The sequence below is a fragment of the Mytilus trossulus genome, unplaced genomic scaffold (assembly GCF_036588685.1).
Source record: "Mytilus trossulus isolate FHL-02 unplaced genomic scaffold, PNRI_Mtr1.1.1.hap1 h1tg000234l__unscaffolded, whole genome shotgun sequence".
Taxonomy (NCBI): Eukaryota; Metazoa; Mollusca; class Bivalvia; order Mytilida; family Mytilidae; genus Mytilus; species Mytilus trossulus.
Genome location: NW_026963315.1, coordinates 3,241,594 through 3,257,876, shown reverse-complemented (window position 1 = coordinate 3,257,876; position 16,283 = coordinate 3,241,594). Strand labels below are relative to the sequence as shown.

The 16,283-nt window shown below is 32.4% G+C and overlaps 1 protein-coding gene across 1 annotated transcript in view; it reads right to left on the bottom strand.

Moving 5' to 3' along the window:
- Positions 1–1,515: 1,515 nt before the first annotated feature.
- LOC134701272 (uncharacterized) overlaps positions 1,516–16,283 on the bottom strand; it is a 33,109-nt gene continuing 18,341 nt past the window's right edge. Inside the window, exons 8-16 of the mRNA XM_063562397.1 lie at positions 14,378–14,405; positions 12,853–13,113; positions 10,671–12,005; positions 9,689–9,795; positions 6,986–8,254; positions 5,925–5,958; positions 5,040–5,317; positions 3,693–3,723; positions 1,516–2,095 (exon numbers count right to left, since the gene is read on the bottom strand). Coding sequence (XP_063418467.1) covers positions 1,884–2,095; positions 3,693–3,723; positions 5,040–5,317; positions 5,925–5,958; positions 6,986–8,254; positions 9,689–9,795; positions 10,671–12,005; positions 12,853–13,113; positions 14,378–14,405 — 3,555 coding nt within the window. The 3' untranslated portion in view covers positions 1,516–1,883. The remainder of the gene's footprint in view (positions 2,096–3,692; positions 3,724–5,039; positions 5,318–5,924; positions 5,959–6,985; positions 8,255–9,688; positions 9,796–10,670; positions 12,006–12,852; positions 13,114–14,377; positions 14,406–16,283) is intronic.

The window sequence follows — 16,283 nt, the reverse complement described above, 5'->3', positions numbered from 1 at the left end:
AGGGCCCAGGGGGCACGGGCCCCCCTTTTTTGGGGAAAAATTTGGTTGCTTATATAGGGAATCACTGAAGCGTGACTGGAGCGGGCCCCCTCTTAGGTTAGTCAGTGGGCCCCCACTTTTGAAAATTCCTGGATCCGCCACTGGCTTTAAGAAAAAATATCCACATGTTTGCACAATTCAATTTCTGAATATTCAGTTCTAAAGAAAAATTTTCATAACTCCAAAAAATGTGTACACGCGTTATATCTGTGCCACAGTTTTAAAAACAAGATGCACATAACACGTCTTTTGTTAGTACAAACATCTGCACATTGGGAGAAAGGATATTTTCAGCATGTTTTCTTCTTTTTTTATTTAGATACAATTCAATTTGAGTTGGTACCCAATTAAAATATCCAAACACCTATTTGTTTCCTTCTGTCTTCTTTTTGAATGTCATAGAGTTGTCGCTTTTTTCTACTTTTCAGTTTGAAAGTTCCTTTGGTATCTTTGAAGACCGTACATTGACCTGAATATATTGTTTACATGTTTGTGCTTTGGGTCTTACAAATTGGCGGGAGATTTAAAGGCGACATTAAAAACTTTTTAAGTCGATGAGAACCTGACATTGCTCAAAACGAAAGACGACAAAAAGGCAACCAAGTCCAAAATCACTTCATAGAAAACTCAAAATTGAGCAACACTCCGCTTATACCTTGAGTAATCTCAAGTGCTGTAGAAAAAGTTAGCATAGTACCCTACTCCACTTATGGCACCCATCATGTTGCACGTGGTTAAAAAGAGGCAAAAGATACCGAAGGGTCATTCAAACTCTCTTTTGGAGAGTTGTTTCATTGGCAATCATACAACATCTTTTTTATAATCATAAGTCGAAAATAAACTGACAACACCATGGACTAAAATGAAAAAGACTAACAGACAAACCATAGTACACAAGACACAATATTGAATAAAATTTGAGTAACACGATCCCAACAAAATCTGGGGATGATTTCAGTTGGTCCGGAAGTGTAAACAATCTTGCTTCTAATGTGAGACCCGTCGTGTTTCTCATAGTAGTAAAAGTATCAATCCAGTGACAAGTCTGATTCGGTAGGTCAAATTCGAGAAAAGGGGGACTGGATTAAAGTTACGACGATTTAAAAAACGTTTCCGTTGTAATCTTTGAAAACGATATTCCATAACGTTCAGTCACCCAGTGACGGCGTCCGTGAAGAGGATGATTGGATTATTTTAAGTAAACATTCTTACGGATCTGAAACACAGCTATGCGTTTTGTCATGTCATTTTTTGTTTTACAAAACAATAATTTGACTTGAGTGTTCTGGTTTTGCATTTGTCGCATAACTTGGAACTAAGGAAGAACAATCCCGGTGTATTATTTTTCTTACTTTCAAAAGTTCGGATTGAAAATACTACTGCATTTGATAGACATAATAAATTATATTCAATGATCAATGCATTTTTTTTTTATTGAATCGATGCTCTTGCAATTTATTACTCTTAACATGTTGTTCACACTGATACCATTAGCAAGTAAATTATATATTTTACAATGATTGCGGTTGTCTAATTTTAAATGAATAACATGATCATTCAGGTTATCAACAGATTTATTATTGGTTGGGTTTTTTTTTTCACTTAAAATACAAAATATTTTCTGCATGCTTTTATTAAGTTTAAAAACAATTTTTCTATAAAAATGTGAAAACAATATTTATGTACAAATGTACAGTAATAACATTTAAAAAAAGCGCAAGGTTGGATGACATGGTCCACATATCTGCACCAGTATGTCTGTATAAAAATGTTATTTATCTTATCATGCTTATGCAGTTGATTTTTCCAATCCTATGCAAGGCTTTGATCAGTGATAAATTTGTTCATTTTGGGGCTTTCTTCTGCTGCCAGATTCGTAAAATTGCCTTCGTCTGATTCAACAGCTTGTCCTTGTGTTCGTATTGTACGTTCTGTATCTCAGACATGGTTATCCCAAGTTCTACACCTAACTGCATACTACTGTTTCCGATATGGTTTGCTAGACACTGCAATGTAGTAGTGGATGGTAATTGGGTCAAGATATCATCTGGAATTCCTAAAAAGGAAGTATGTTCGTGTAGATTATATCAACATTTAAAAACAAAAGGTGTGCTAAACGAATATGCCATATTATACAATAAGTATTGAATAAAAGAAAATGTATATATGTGTTGAGTAATCGTTATGGTAAACAAGCAAAAACTGTGACGTCTTTTGTCCTACCTATTTCCGGTCGATATATTTTGCAGATTTGAAAGCGAAACGCCATTAAATGTGCAAGTGGTCTATTCATAAGTATAAGAGAAACTGACAAAGCCATGGTGGAAACAAAGTCGACGAGAAGACTGAGCAATACGAACCCTTGGGACATTTTTTAAAGTCCACGTGATTATAAGAGCTACTACTAGTAAATGTTATTTCTATCAATTGGTCCTTCACAAACAAAAATCTTATCAAAAGGCTGACAAAACCCCCTAACATAGACGATTCTTTCCGCGTCTCATTTTACTTAAATATAACTTGATCTAACTGTTAAGCTTGATACTAAAAATTCCAAAATTAATGCGTGGATTTAAGCCTTTATTTCATTAGTATACAAATTTCAACTGGTCCCCTGAACATACTTTGGGGGCAAGCGGTACCCCTGGAGAAAATACAGTCACGTTTAGTCCCTGATCCTGCCAAAAAACATTGACGACAACAAATGTACTGCAACATGAGAGATTTTCGACTATAAACGTCATGTCAAAATAAATGTTGATTCAGTATTTAACATGAATTGTCGATAAACACAAACTTAAAAGATTCAAAAACCATACGGCCAAGACCTATCGTGTACGAAACTCTAACTTCATGTTGAATTAACGTTTACATCACGTTGTCAGTATTACTCACAGCTTTAACTGAATAAAAAATAACTGCTTGGTTAATGTGTAAAGGAGTAGGTAAGGGCAAATTTAAAGTTTATTTAACGAAAGTTTTTGGAAACTTTCTAAACACTTAAGTGTCTATTTCAATTGATTCGATTAGTTTATGCTACATATTTTAACTGATTTAGTCATTAAAAACGTTCTGATTCAAGTTTAAATATAAAAAAATCTATCAAATATGCCAAAAAACGTCACTTTTCAGATGGTTTTTGTCAAAAATGAAAGTGGCCGCATCCGTGTTCATCCTTAACCTTTATATATGTTTTGTATTATCACCAAATACAACTTACATTTCAATATTATGAATGAACACGAATGCAGCCACTTTCATTTTAGACGGAAACCGTCTAAAAATAAACCAAAATGCTAAAATTTGGAAGATTTCAGTAATTTAGCATGACTTAATGATGCTAGTTCGCGATATTTGTGCATTGTGTTGTCAAAAACAGCTCATACATATGAAGCAGAAGCAATGTACTTTCCTAAATATAGCTTAAAGATTATATATTCACAGTTTTCTAAAACTGCTATATTTTGGGGCCAAAAAGTGGTCTTACTGAACCTACTTCTTTGTGATTATGGTCTTATCATGTAAGTCTCTCGCAGTGTGCGTATAGTGTTCTTGAGAGAGAGATAAAAAAAAAAGGCAATGAAAATATATTAATTTTGCTGACGTTGCATCTTAATCATATCTTATTTTGATCAGTGATAATTAAAACTTGCCTGATGTATTGGGAACTACATCTCTAAAAACCTGAAATCAGATATCAATAGTTAAAAAATAAGAGTTGTTAGAATGAATATATTGTAATTGCAAGAATTATTCTTAATCTCTTATCAAAATTCAATCCACTCCTGTCGTTACAAGTATTCATAGAGAAGTATTTTGTTTTATCCACTAAGGAGATAAAGACTTGAATATAACGAATAATGCACACCTAAGTGATATAGATACAATGGATACGCGTTGATTCTTGAAAAAGAAACCATGAGCTCGGAGGGCGAATGATTAGTTTTTCATCAATCAACACTTATCCATTGTATGTATTACTTAAACTATTGTGTTAACGCTTTTCAAACGATCCATCACAATACATTTTTATATCACAATCAAATAGTAAAAAAAAAATATAAATATATAACAACACCCTTAAAAATCTTCATACTATAAGGCATCTGCATGTTATCTGTTTTTTCATAATAAGATATATTCGAACTTATTTCTATCAAAATTGAAAATGGGAATGGAAATGGAGAATGTGTCGAAGGGAAAACAACCCGAACATATATATGTTTCATAAATTTCTAACAAAAAGCCTAATTCTAGGAACACCTCAAATTGCTAGCATATAAATTTGCAAATTAACAGTTGCCAAATTAGGTAGTAAAACAGATGAAAACATATTATATCAATTTATAAAACAAAAATGGACAAATAGAATGTTCTCATTTTTGTTTCAAATATGTGGAAGATCCAACAATAATTCATTAATAAACGACACAAAATATCCACAGTAACATACAAAACAAGAACAAAAACTTGAAAACTTGAGAGAGACGGAAGAGAGAATTCGGGGATCGAACCTAAACAGACAAGTCCATACCTTAATTTCATTTATCTTAGCTATGTAACCTCGTGGCTACCAAGTCATACTCCACGTTTGCCTATTATGTATATATAAAGGTACAAGTCCTGTGTGTCTATTATAATGATGTATATCATATATTCATTTATATGTATAAATAAGACATTTAAATCATTTAAATTGGTAGCCCAGATGTTTCGTCGATATGTTGATGTCAGTTACACGTTACAGAATTCATGAATGTGTTCGATTCCCAGTGATGGCATATAGAACTTAATAAAATAGAAACTTAATGTAATTAGACACAAAAAAGAACAAAAGAGTATAAAATGGTGAGTACATTTCAGCAACAGATTTTGAAAGCGTTGATTCTAGAAAAAAGAATCCACGGTAAATGATTAGACTGAATTCACCACAATGGTTTAATTGAATATATTTACTTTAACTTGTACCTCTCTTCAATTTAAGCTGCTATTTTCCGTACCTGACAAAGTAGATGTTTATCCAGGTTGCATTTTCCTAAGGCATCAAGAATATCTTGAAATGTAGGATTTTTCCTTCCTTCTTTCCATCTTATCAAAGAAGTTAATTTTAAATCGTCAGGATGTAGATGTAGGAACTGTTGACTGATATCTTCCCAAATACTGGTTTCCATATTAAGTTCAATGAAGAGCTTACGACAACAATCATGCGTAAGTCTTGCCACCAATCTGCGTAAGTGTTTTTCTTCGGGACACTGCTCTATTTCTATTTCACCAAGACCTGTTGTGATATAATGAATTGTGAGCTAATGTTTCTTTTGTTTTGCGAAATAAGTGTAACTTTAGAATGTGTTACAATATGTCTTAAAAGATACGATTTTCATAAAAAAAATCTTATTTCAAACATTATTTGATTTGAACGTGATTTGAGTATATGATATTAATCTTTGATGTATTTTGTTCGATTTCTTTTTATCTTTCAAATAAAGGTATAATAAATAGTCGTCCTGATGAATCTTAAAATATTGCTAAAATAAATGTACATAGAATGCATTCACATATTGTTCTTACACTTAGAAATAACTGTTAATTGTCATATGCATGGATTGTCATTTCTTTATCAACTTTAAACGAAGAACCTGTAATCACTCCTGGTTTTGGTTAGATGGATTTTTTTGCTTAGTCTCAAGTATTTATTGCAGATTTTTTTCGGATTTTTCTCGACTTTTAATCGTTTACGGGGGAATAATTTGTAATGCTTTGTCAGTATTTTTTCTACATATACATTGGTTTTCACTTCGGTATCTTTCGCCTATTGTGTATGATCGCTTTGTGTGGTAAACTGTTTATTTTCATATGGAAAAACGGGTTAAAGGTTTCAAACCTACCATTACAAGACTCGTCACATCTCTCACAATAAATCTAAAATATTGAAAAGAGAAGATTAGAAATAAAAACTCATCATAGGTACTAGAGTTATGTTTTGAATACAAGACGTGCATTTCCTTTACACAAAATTCAGCAGTTATGCTTATACCAAAATAGCGTGGTAGCCAAATACATCAAAGAACCTTTTTGAGCACGCTCAGACCACACATCCCTACATTATCAATCGGCAAACACAATCTCACATGTTTCCTAATTAAAAACACTGCTACAAAGGTCAGCTAATAAAATAAATGGTGGATGTGCACATCTTCATACTATGTCCTTAGTAACGTGACATTTTATTAATTGGTTTCAGAGGATCGATGTTGCAGTGGAAAATATAGGAAAAAATTCTAATTTTTTAGGAGCATAACTCTTAAGAAAAAATTATCATTATGTCCTGTCGATAATTGTTGGTTATCACAACGGGATTTTTCGCTTGAGCCGATACGGCGAAAGTTAGAAAAGCAACTGAGTTCAAATGACAAACGATGATCGGTTTATTGCTAATTAGCCACTGACGACGTTGATCTTTATATTGACAACTAGTCAACGGCACGTGCGATCCTTAGTTTCCAGCGATAAATTTATACATCACTGTACTGTGCTGAAAAAGGAAATAGTGGGTCAGTAAAATCAGAGAAAAGTTTCGTAAAAAAGCGATTAACATATCTACCTAGTATGGTCTAATTATCTACAGCATTTCATGAAATTCTGTCGTGTAGGTTCAGAGAATTTACGATGACAAACTGTTGTATAAGGAGAATGAAAAAGTGCATGTATTCGGTAAACAGAAAATGGATCCGCAATGAATCCGTAAAGAAATCACACCAAATTTAGCTCATATAAAGCGTGTTATTTAATTGAAGGGAGCTCTTCTGTGAAGTTCCTGAGAAAAAGTGCGATGTCAATATGTTATCAGAAGCGGCCACAAAGAGGAATTAAACGTGGACGGACGTAAAACACTATACATTTATCCACCCTGTCAGAGCTGATGTATAACATAGAAATAAGTACATACTTTTTCTGAAAACCATAATCTAAGACAATTGACATCATGACTCTGCTTGTGGCAGCTGCATTGCCATCCTTGATCTTGACCGGTTACTGGCATATCTTTAGGAGGAAAGAAGCATAGAGTTTTCTGGCAATGAACCCCAAACTCGATTTTAAATGGCATGACCATATGGGATTTTTGTTGCAATGTATTGCTGTCCTCCGAAAGCGTGGAATAAAATTTAGAAATTCTGTAAACTGCTGCAGTCAAGCATTCTTGTACGGAAGATGCAAGTGTTGGTACAATATCTTCCTTCCTCTCTGAATGAATGAGATATACCACAAGTCTATTTTTCATTACCTGTACTGCAACATCGTGACGTTTATCCACTTCTACTACGGCAAGATCGCTGAATAACATTCTCTTTTTTCCTTTGTAATTTTTTACACCCCACATGGTGACGAATGATCCAAGGAATCTATACATAAGCGCTGGAGGAATGACTTCTCCCATGAATGTATATGACATAACGATAGATGTTTTGGAAGTACAAAATTTGTTCATGTACTTGGTTTTATTAGGCCTTGTTATCATACATGGAACTAGAAACCTTGACACGCGTTCGATGTTGTGATGTAGATCCTCGTTTTCAGTTTGTGGAGCAACTAAAACGTCGAGATGAACCAAAACCTCAATCATAAATACTTTATATGGAAAAATTTGTTTAAACGAAACCTGGTTCCATATTGAATAGATATCCCATCGATCAATAAATCCTGTATCCCTCAAAGTTTGCAGGACACGAGAAAACTGTTTTCCTTTTATCCAAAACTGTTTTTCTGTGACAATTGATCGAAGTACTTCAACTAGGTAAGCTGGTTTAATGATGACATAGTTACGCAGCGTTGTCGTATTAAAGTAAAGAAGTTTTCCAAGAGAGTGTTGAACTCTGAGGAAAGTCTCCAACTGCTTTTCGGTAAGTACCATTGGTTCATTTTGTGAATTTAACATTTTTAGCTCTGCTTTTGACATAATATTTACGCCGTTTTCTACCTCCATTAAAAGTTGCAATTCTAATGGAACCCATGTTGTTGGCATTAGTTCGCCCCATCGAGGATGTTCTACAGCTCTGTTCATCAGAAGCATTCGGAGAGCTTCAATTTCGGGGTCGTTTTCATTTATAGCATTAATGAATAGAAGTGGCTTGAATTCAAGATGTGCCCGACCTGCATGCGATTTAAATAAATCCTCGATTTGATCCATAAGCTTATTTCTGTGTGATTCAAGTTTTTTCTGAAGTATTGAATAAAAGTAGATGTATTTATATTCGTTGTTAAAAAATATTCACAAATTTTATTAAGTTATATGTTTGGAATGTTAAAGACTGCTGTTCCCCTATGTTTGACATATTATTAATTACGTCTGTTTTGCGTTCACACATCATTGTCAATATATTGAAATTTTATGCGAATGTTATACAAGTGAGAAGTTTAGCCATACTGAGTTTTAAAAGCAGGTTTATACATATACCATTGTCTACATTAAAAAATGACTGTACTAAGTCAGGAATATGAAAGTTGTTATCCATTCGTTTGGTGCGTATAATCATATATAAATTCAAATATACCAATATAAAGTTTAGGAGATTATATTTGGAAATATATCTATATTTAATATTTGGAACGTTCATAAAATTTACAATTATATTCCTACTAATCTGAAAAATAGGAACATTGTAATCTTTAAACAGGTATTAGCTGTCAAATTCATGCTAACCAATGTGACTGAAATTATCATATTTACTTTTTAACCATAAATAGTTATCAAAGGTACCAGGATTATAATTTAGTACGCCAGACGCGCGTTTCGTCTACATAAGACTCATCAGTGACGCTCATATCAAAATATTTATAAATCCAAACAAGTACAACGTTGAAAAGCATTGAGGATCCAAAATTCCAAAAAGTTGTGCCAAATACGGCTAAGGTAATCTATTCCTGGCATAAGAAAATCCTTAGTTTTTCGAAAAAAAAAAACATTTATCAAAATAATAGAAAGTCTAAAAAAAAACAATTTACAGGGCATAAGCTCTATAATATGTAGTTTCGTTTCGTGTGTATTTTAGTCGTGACTCCATCTCATTTACTATCGAGTAGACCTCCGAAGATCTGTGATGGTCATATAAACGATATAAACAGAAATAAAGATATAAATACAAATTCAAATCCAAAGTGAACACGTAAAAACTGGATTTTCTAGGTAATTCATTATCAATGCTTCTCATCTTAAATTGACAAAATTGAAACATACTGGCTGCTAAAAGCGAATTATCATTTCACTATTTTGCTTTCATTAATGAACAAACAAAAAATCATTCTTTAGATTTTTATATATCTCGTAGCTTGTGTCCCTTTACATTTTTATTAATTGTAACACATTGGCGTCAAACTTAAACAAGATCATGCACTACAGAAATGATTCAAACCGGTTCTATTCTCAATACTTATAGTTTCAAATATTAAAAAAAAATTAAAAGACAAAAAGATGTAGTATCAATTGAAAACGTAACAACTATATATAGAAAAAACTGGACTTAGAAGTAAGCAACTTTTAGGCCTAGATCACTGTTAGGCCTTAGATTGTGAGAAAATGATCAATTTAATAATTAAATTAAGGCTGCAATAGTACTGTTTAATACAGATTTTAACATCATCCGGTAAAATATACCTCTGAAATTTTATCCTTGTGCGTAGCTACAAAAAGTATTCTTGGAAATCCTTCGTCTAATCGTTTGGAATATGTTAATATGGAATTCACCCAGTGAATAAGATAAACTGAAAAAAACAGAAATATGACACACGTATAAGCACCTCTTGGTTATATATAAATGGTGATTCTAGATATAAGAAAAATTAAGAACAACAGATGCACAAACACTGAAAACCATGTTTTAATGAGCCCTTTGTTTCGGTTTCCAACAAAAGTCCTAAAGTATCTATACTCAACATGCTTAACGACACCAAATACATGCAAAGCAGTAATTCTTGCCCTTTCATCATATTATCTGATGGAAATTCTCTTAGTTTCAAAATGAATTCAAGAATATGTATATCGGGTATATCATATTTTCAATGGTTTTTTTTTTTACAAACTATAAATAAATTTATTAACCTGAGACTCTAATATAATCCGAAATTTATATTGGTAAAGGGTTGATACGATGAGTGATTTAACAAAAAATCATTCCATATTCTCTTTATATATTGTGTAAGAATAAATTTTAGAGACACGCTACCAATGTTCAAATTTTGAAAAGGCTATATCTAGTTTTGTTCAAGCAAATATCTATTATGCGGTTTTATTATTTTGTTTTAAAGGAAAAAACAATGTTCAAACTACTCTTCATATTATCATAGTGAAACATCTCTTTCAATCGATAACATTTCAGTGTGAATTTATATAATATTATACAGGAATTAGGTTGTAAAAGAGTTGAAGGCGATTTAACTTGTCAGTAACAACTAACTGTAAGCGAAATCTGTAAATAGTCTTTTGTTGGAGTATTATTGAAATCCTTAATTTGTATTTCTTCACTTTATAATATATGTAACAATTTTTGTTGACTTTTCGTAAACATTGTAAAGAACAAGAAAACAAACGTTTCCTTTTTATGTTAAAAGAGCTATAAAAAGACAAAACTAAAACAAACCTGCCACTGTAGGTTTACCAAAATGTCCTGGTAAAAAGGCTAAATCTCTTCTCGTCTTATGTAGACAAAGGCTACCATTAAATATCAATACAAAAATGCATCTGCTTGTTATAAAGAGCTGATGGGTCATCTGTCCACCAAAGTCCCAGATATCTATAGGTATTACAGTTTGCTTATACTTCCCATCTGCAATAGCTTGGATCACCAGTTGGTGAATATTTTTGTGTGACAATTCACTTGTAATCTCCATTAATTGTTCTTTATATTGGACAAGCTCTGATGAATTTGAAGAAGAAGACAACCTCTTTTTCTCAGTTGAAACACGTGACACAATGTGGTTGATTGGTGCTTCTCGAAAATCATTTGGATCAGTGTCAGAAAGATGTATAATTGGTAGTGTTCTGGTTTTAATTGTAGCCGTTGACAAACTTCTTGCCGAAGTAGGAACTCCTATAAAACTACCTTTCACAGCATCAGGGACCTCTAGAATATATTTTCCTTTAGCAGAATTATCCTGCACATTGATATCCAAATTACTTATATTTGATTCTTCTAATAAATTATATGAAGAAGCATTAAATTTAGATTCTTTGTTTGAATGATAGAAAGCAGTGTGGTAGACTGGTAATTCTCCGAAATTCTTTAGTTTATTGTCTACAGCTTGCATATGGGAAGCACTGATGTCGACTGGTAATCTTGCATATTTCTTTTGTTCATTGTCTACGGCATGGGAAGCACTGCAATCAACTGACAGTCCTCCGAAATCTAATTGTGCATTGTCGACCAGATTGGTAGCATTGCAGTCGAATGGCAATTCTCCGAAATTATTTGGTTCTTCGTCTAAGACATCGGAAGTATTGATTTTGTCGATAGGTAATCCTCTATATTCCTTTTTATCATTGTTTAAATCATCGGAAGCATTTTGATCGACTGGTAAACCTCCAAAATCGGTTCGTTCATTAATTTTCGAAGCAACATAACATTCGTGGACAGTGCTGTCTATATCAACGGGTGATGTGCTTGGTTGGTTATCCTGCCAACAACTTGTGTTACAGGGGAAATCAGATATATTGTTTTTATCATCTGGAAAATGTTGAATATTGCTTTTCAAAATTGGGGTGTCAAATGATTTGTTTAAAACAACCGGGTTCATGTGACTTGTTTTATCTTCAAATTCCATGTCCACTTTAGTAACATGTTTTTTGCGTCTTTCTATTGTAGATACCAATGTTAAATCAGTTTGTGAAGTATGGAAATGAGACACTGGCGTCTCTATATTTTCTGGTTTCGAAATGGACATTAGCATACTCGTCAGAACTTCCTTAATAGCATCACCTGCAATCAAATATCTTAAATACACTAGTTGAGCATGTTTATTTTCAATCGAAACCTTTAATTTAACACGTAATACCATTATTGATTTCCTAGTACTGATTAATACATGACTATGCTACATCCTGAAATAACGATTTACATCACATTTTTGTGTGTTTTCTTATTGATTGACGAGACATTTTTACGGGAAGCACGTGCTATCATTGATGCTGTATTTTATTGGAAAATATCAATCTAATACTGGAATGCGTCTCGATTGCTGTCAACAAATGAATAGTATAGATCTTAAGGAAACATACACACGAAACATGTAATGTAACTATTGATAGATATACATGTGAATTAATATGTGTAAAATTTGTCAATGTCTTGGAACATTTGTGTGTCTTAAACTAAATATGGTATAAATGTTTGTATCATAATAAGTATGATTGTAAATAATTAATATTTGATATGATTTTAATTGAGACAACTTTCACTAAATGACACAGAAATTAACTAATATAGGTCACATTACGGTCTCCAATGAGAAAACCCATATCGCATAGTCAGCAAAGACTGATTGTCTACTTTTAACTTTACATGAGCAACAAACGGGTGCAATCAGTAGATCAGAACCATTCCTTTTCTCAACACCTTAATTTACCACTGGGTTTTGGTGATGGGGAGAAGTACTGGTTGCGAATGTAAAGTTGTTTGTATGATGTTTGTTGATCGTTGTTTTACCTTTCATCTTTTCTACTTTTTCGCCGTGCTACTGTATTTCTCAAACTGTTGCTCTTTGGTTACTTTCAAAAGATTTATTTGAAACATGATATTTTTAAACCATTTAGTTGAGTATACTTACCTTTCGGGAAACATTTCCATTTTGTTTCTTCTATGTCCATGCCAGCCTTTCCCATGTATATCCATATTCCATCTGTTGATTTTCGTTCTTTTGGAATTGGTTCACCGACTAGAATTTTTGCAAGACAGCTCTTGCCTGAGTAATAAGGTCCAACAAGATACACTCTATTCCAGTAGCATTTATAATGACCAAGTTTGATAACTTCCAGCATATCGGAAGCTGTCTCCAAACCAAGTCCTCTCAATTCCTCCAAGATCCTCGCTATTGAAAAAGTTGAAATTTGTTTTTATATAACACTTTCACAGAGAGACTAATTTTACAAAATCCTTAAATAAATATGTTATTCTTGTTACACAATTTGGTAACACGTAAACCATTTGAATGATGATGTATAATTGTTCTTTATTCCATAGATTACATCGAAATTTGCAAAAAACAATGCTTGTCATTCTTTATTTATCCTCGTTAGCAGTTGAGTTTTCACATGGTGTGGGCTCTTCGTTATTTGTTCGTTTTAAATTAAAAATCAATCCGATCATACATGCAAATCAATATCAACAGAAAGCGTTAATTATCTTTATTGTTTTACAGATATAAAATAAGTAAATCAAATGGAAAACGATTATAAAATTCAAGAATACACCAAGACAAAAATCAGAAACCATAAATCGACGAACAAAGGACAACACGACGTTATTATGCTATCTGCATATAGATAATGATTCTCACAAAAACGATGAAATGTCGTATTTGATCAATAACAAGGAAAGAAAGACCGACTTAGTGAATAACAAACGGAGCGTGCATGATCAGTGTTAAAAGTTGTCTGTATCGGTCTTCATAATCACGAAGGCCTCTTCAAAACCTTCAAAGAGATTTTTTATTTCAACTTTACAATGGATGCAACATCTTTTCTGTAAGATAAGATAGACAATGCAAACCCTGTAATATAAAAAAGAAGATGTGATATGATTGCCGATGAGACAACTTTCCACAAAAGACCTAAATGACACAGACATTAACAACTATAGGTCACCGTACGGCCTTCAACAATGAGCAAAGGCCATACCGCATAGTCAGCTATAAAAGGCCCCGATAAGACAATGTATAACAATTCAAACGAGAAAACTGACGGCCTTATTTATGTAAACAAATGAACGAAAAACAAATATGCATTGGGACAATTTAAAACAATAAAGGTAGACATGCAGACATTACTATGGCCAAAACGAAAAAAAGTATTAAGTCCACAAATCGCTACACACAAATGGAAATATTGTTCAATACTGACAAAGGTAAATATTGCTCCTAGCGTGATTTTAACTTAGATCAGTAACGAATGAGACGAGATGATTTCTATGTACATTGAAGAAAGAACTTGACAAATCAGTTGTACAGATAGGCACAGTATTTACAACAACAGGTTAACTAGATGTGTTAGGAAAACCAATGTGTCAGATTACAAAATTACATTTCTAGCTGTTGATCAGAAGTGCCGGAGTAACGTAACTTAGATAAAATTTACCTTCTTCTTCTTTTTCTCCATCTATTTCCTTAGAAAATATAAAAACATTTCAATTTGTTTATTTAATGGAATTAAATAAACAAAAAAATAATTTTGATATTGATTAAGATCCGAGCCATTATTAATGAAATTAAATAATGGCGCGGATCTAAATCAATATCAATTAATGATGAATTTTCGAATAAACCTTCAATTCAAATTTTTTGTTATTGTTATTCATAATATTATTTGCATAGTCCATGTCATGCCCTTCTTCTGTGTCTTTCTTTTGCTATATTCTAGAATTTTGTCCTATGCCTAACTTGTCGTATTTTCTTTTAATTCATTGGTTACATTATGTGACTAAGACACACGAAATTTACATGTTACATGCTATAATTTAAGAGAACATTGTGACATGTGTACGGTCTTTTGTTACTTTCTCATTGATATATACCCCACAATTTTATTCATTCCTATTTTTGTGAATTTTATATTACAGTAGTCAAAAAATTTTTAGGTGATCCACTCTTTTTTTTTTTTTTTTATCCTTGTAATATCAGATCTGCCAAAGGGGATTGACATCTCGTATCTGCAGTTACTAGTAAAATGAAACTTTTAAAGACATTTCTTACATAATGCAACATGCATTATTTACATGGATAATTTCGGAGCACTTGTCTTAGAAGCAAAACATAATATTCCGTAGCTACAATTGTTTGTAATAGAGCGACTATGATCTTGTTAAGATGGCCGATATTCTCAAATTTTAATCGTTCACCTTTTGGGGCTGAACAAATAATGTTCAAACATTATACGGACAACGAATTTCACACGCATTAACCATTGTTTGGCGGAAAAGGGAAGATAACTAAATGTTTGCATCAAAGTGGTACCATTAACGAAATAATAACGGATTATTATTTGTTTGTCGCTGTATTTAAACACTTAGAAAATTAAAAGAGTATTTTTAAGGTCATTGATAACGTATGAGTGCGTATCGCCGAGTTTCGTTTTGCCTTATTAAAGTTTTCTCGAGTAACTAAAAAGTTTCCCGATTCTGTAAATGCACACGAACAAGCTAACACATAGCTTAAATGTTTAGGAAATCGTTGTAGAAAAAAGTGTTTTTATTAAAATGTTTCCTTTCATGCGTTATCTTGCAACAGTTTCAGTTTCAACTTAGTAACAGATTTTAGCATCCAATACTTTGTCATTGACAAATTTGAAAGCTACAATCACGCATGAATATAAAATAAAACGGAAAAAGAAAGGTATTCAAAGAGGGGACAATTTTATGAAAGAGGCAAATCCTATTGAGTTGTTTCCCTTTAATCAAAAGTTACGTCTAAATCAATATTTTTGTAGTCTAATTTTTCTCGTATAACAATAATATCAAAACCAAATTAATTCAATCCACATTACGGTTTTTCACACCTAATTTCAGCATTCATTTAACTGAAATAACAAGCTTAAACATAAATAAAATGTTTAAGAAAAATTGTTGTTGAAAAAGTGTATTTTCTGAAATTTTTCTGAAATGTTTCCCTGTATGCGTTGTTTTGTGGCAGTTTCAGTTTCAACATAGTATTTGTAGTTACAGATTTTAGCATCCAGACTTTCTTATTGGCAAATGTGTTACAATCACGCATGAATATATAAATAAAACAGACCAAGTAGGGTATTCTTTCATAAAATTGTCCCCTTTTTGAATACCTTTCTTTTTCCGTTTTATTTTATATTCATGCGTGATTGTAGCTAACCTACACCAATTTTCATGGAAGAGGCAAATCATATTAAGATGCGTCTCCTTAATCATGCACAATCTAAGTCTTAATCAATATAATTTGAAGTCTAATTTTTCTATGAAAATAAGTCAATAAAAATTTAATTTGTAATATGTTCCTTTCAGCAGTGTAAAATTTTG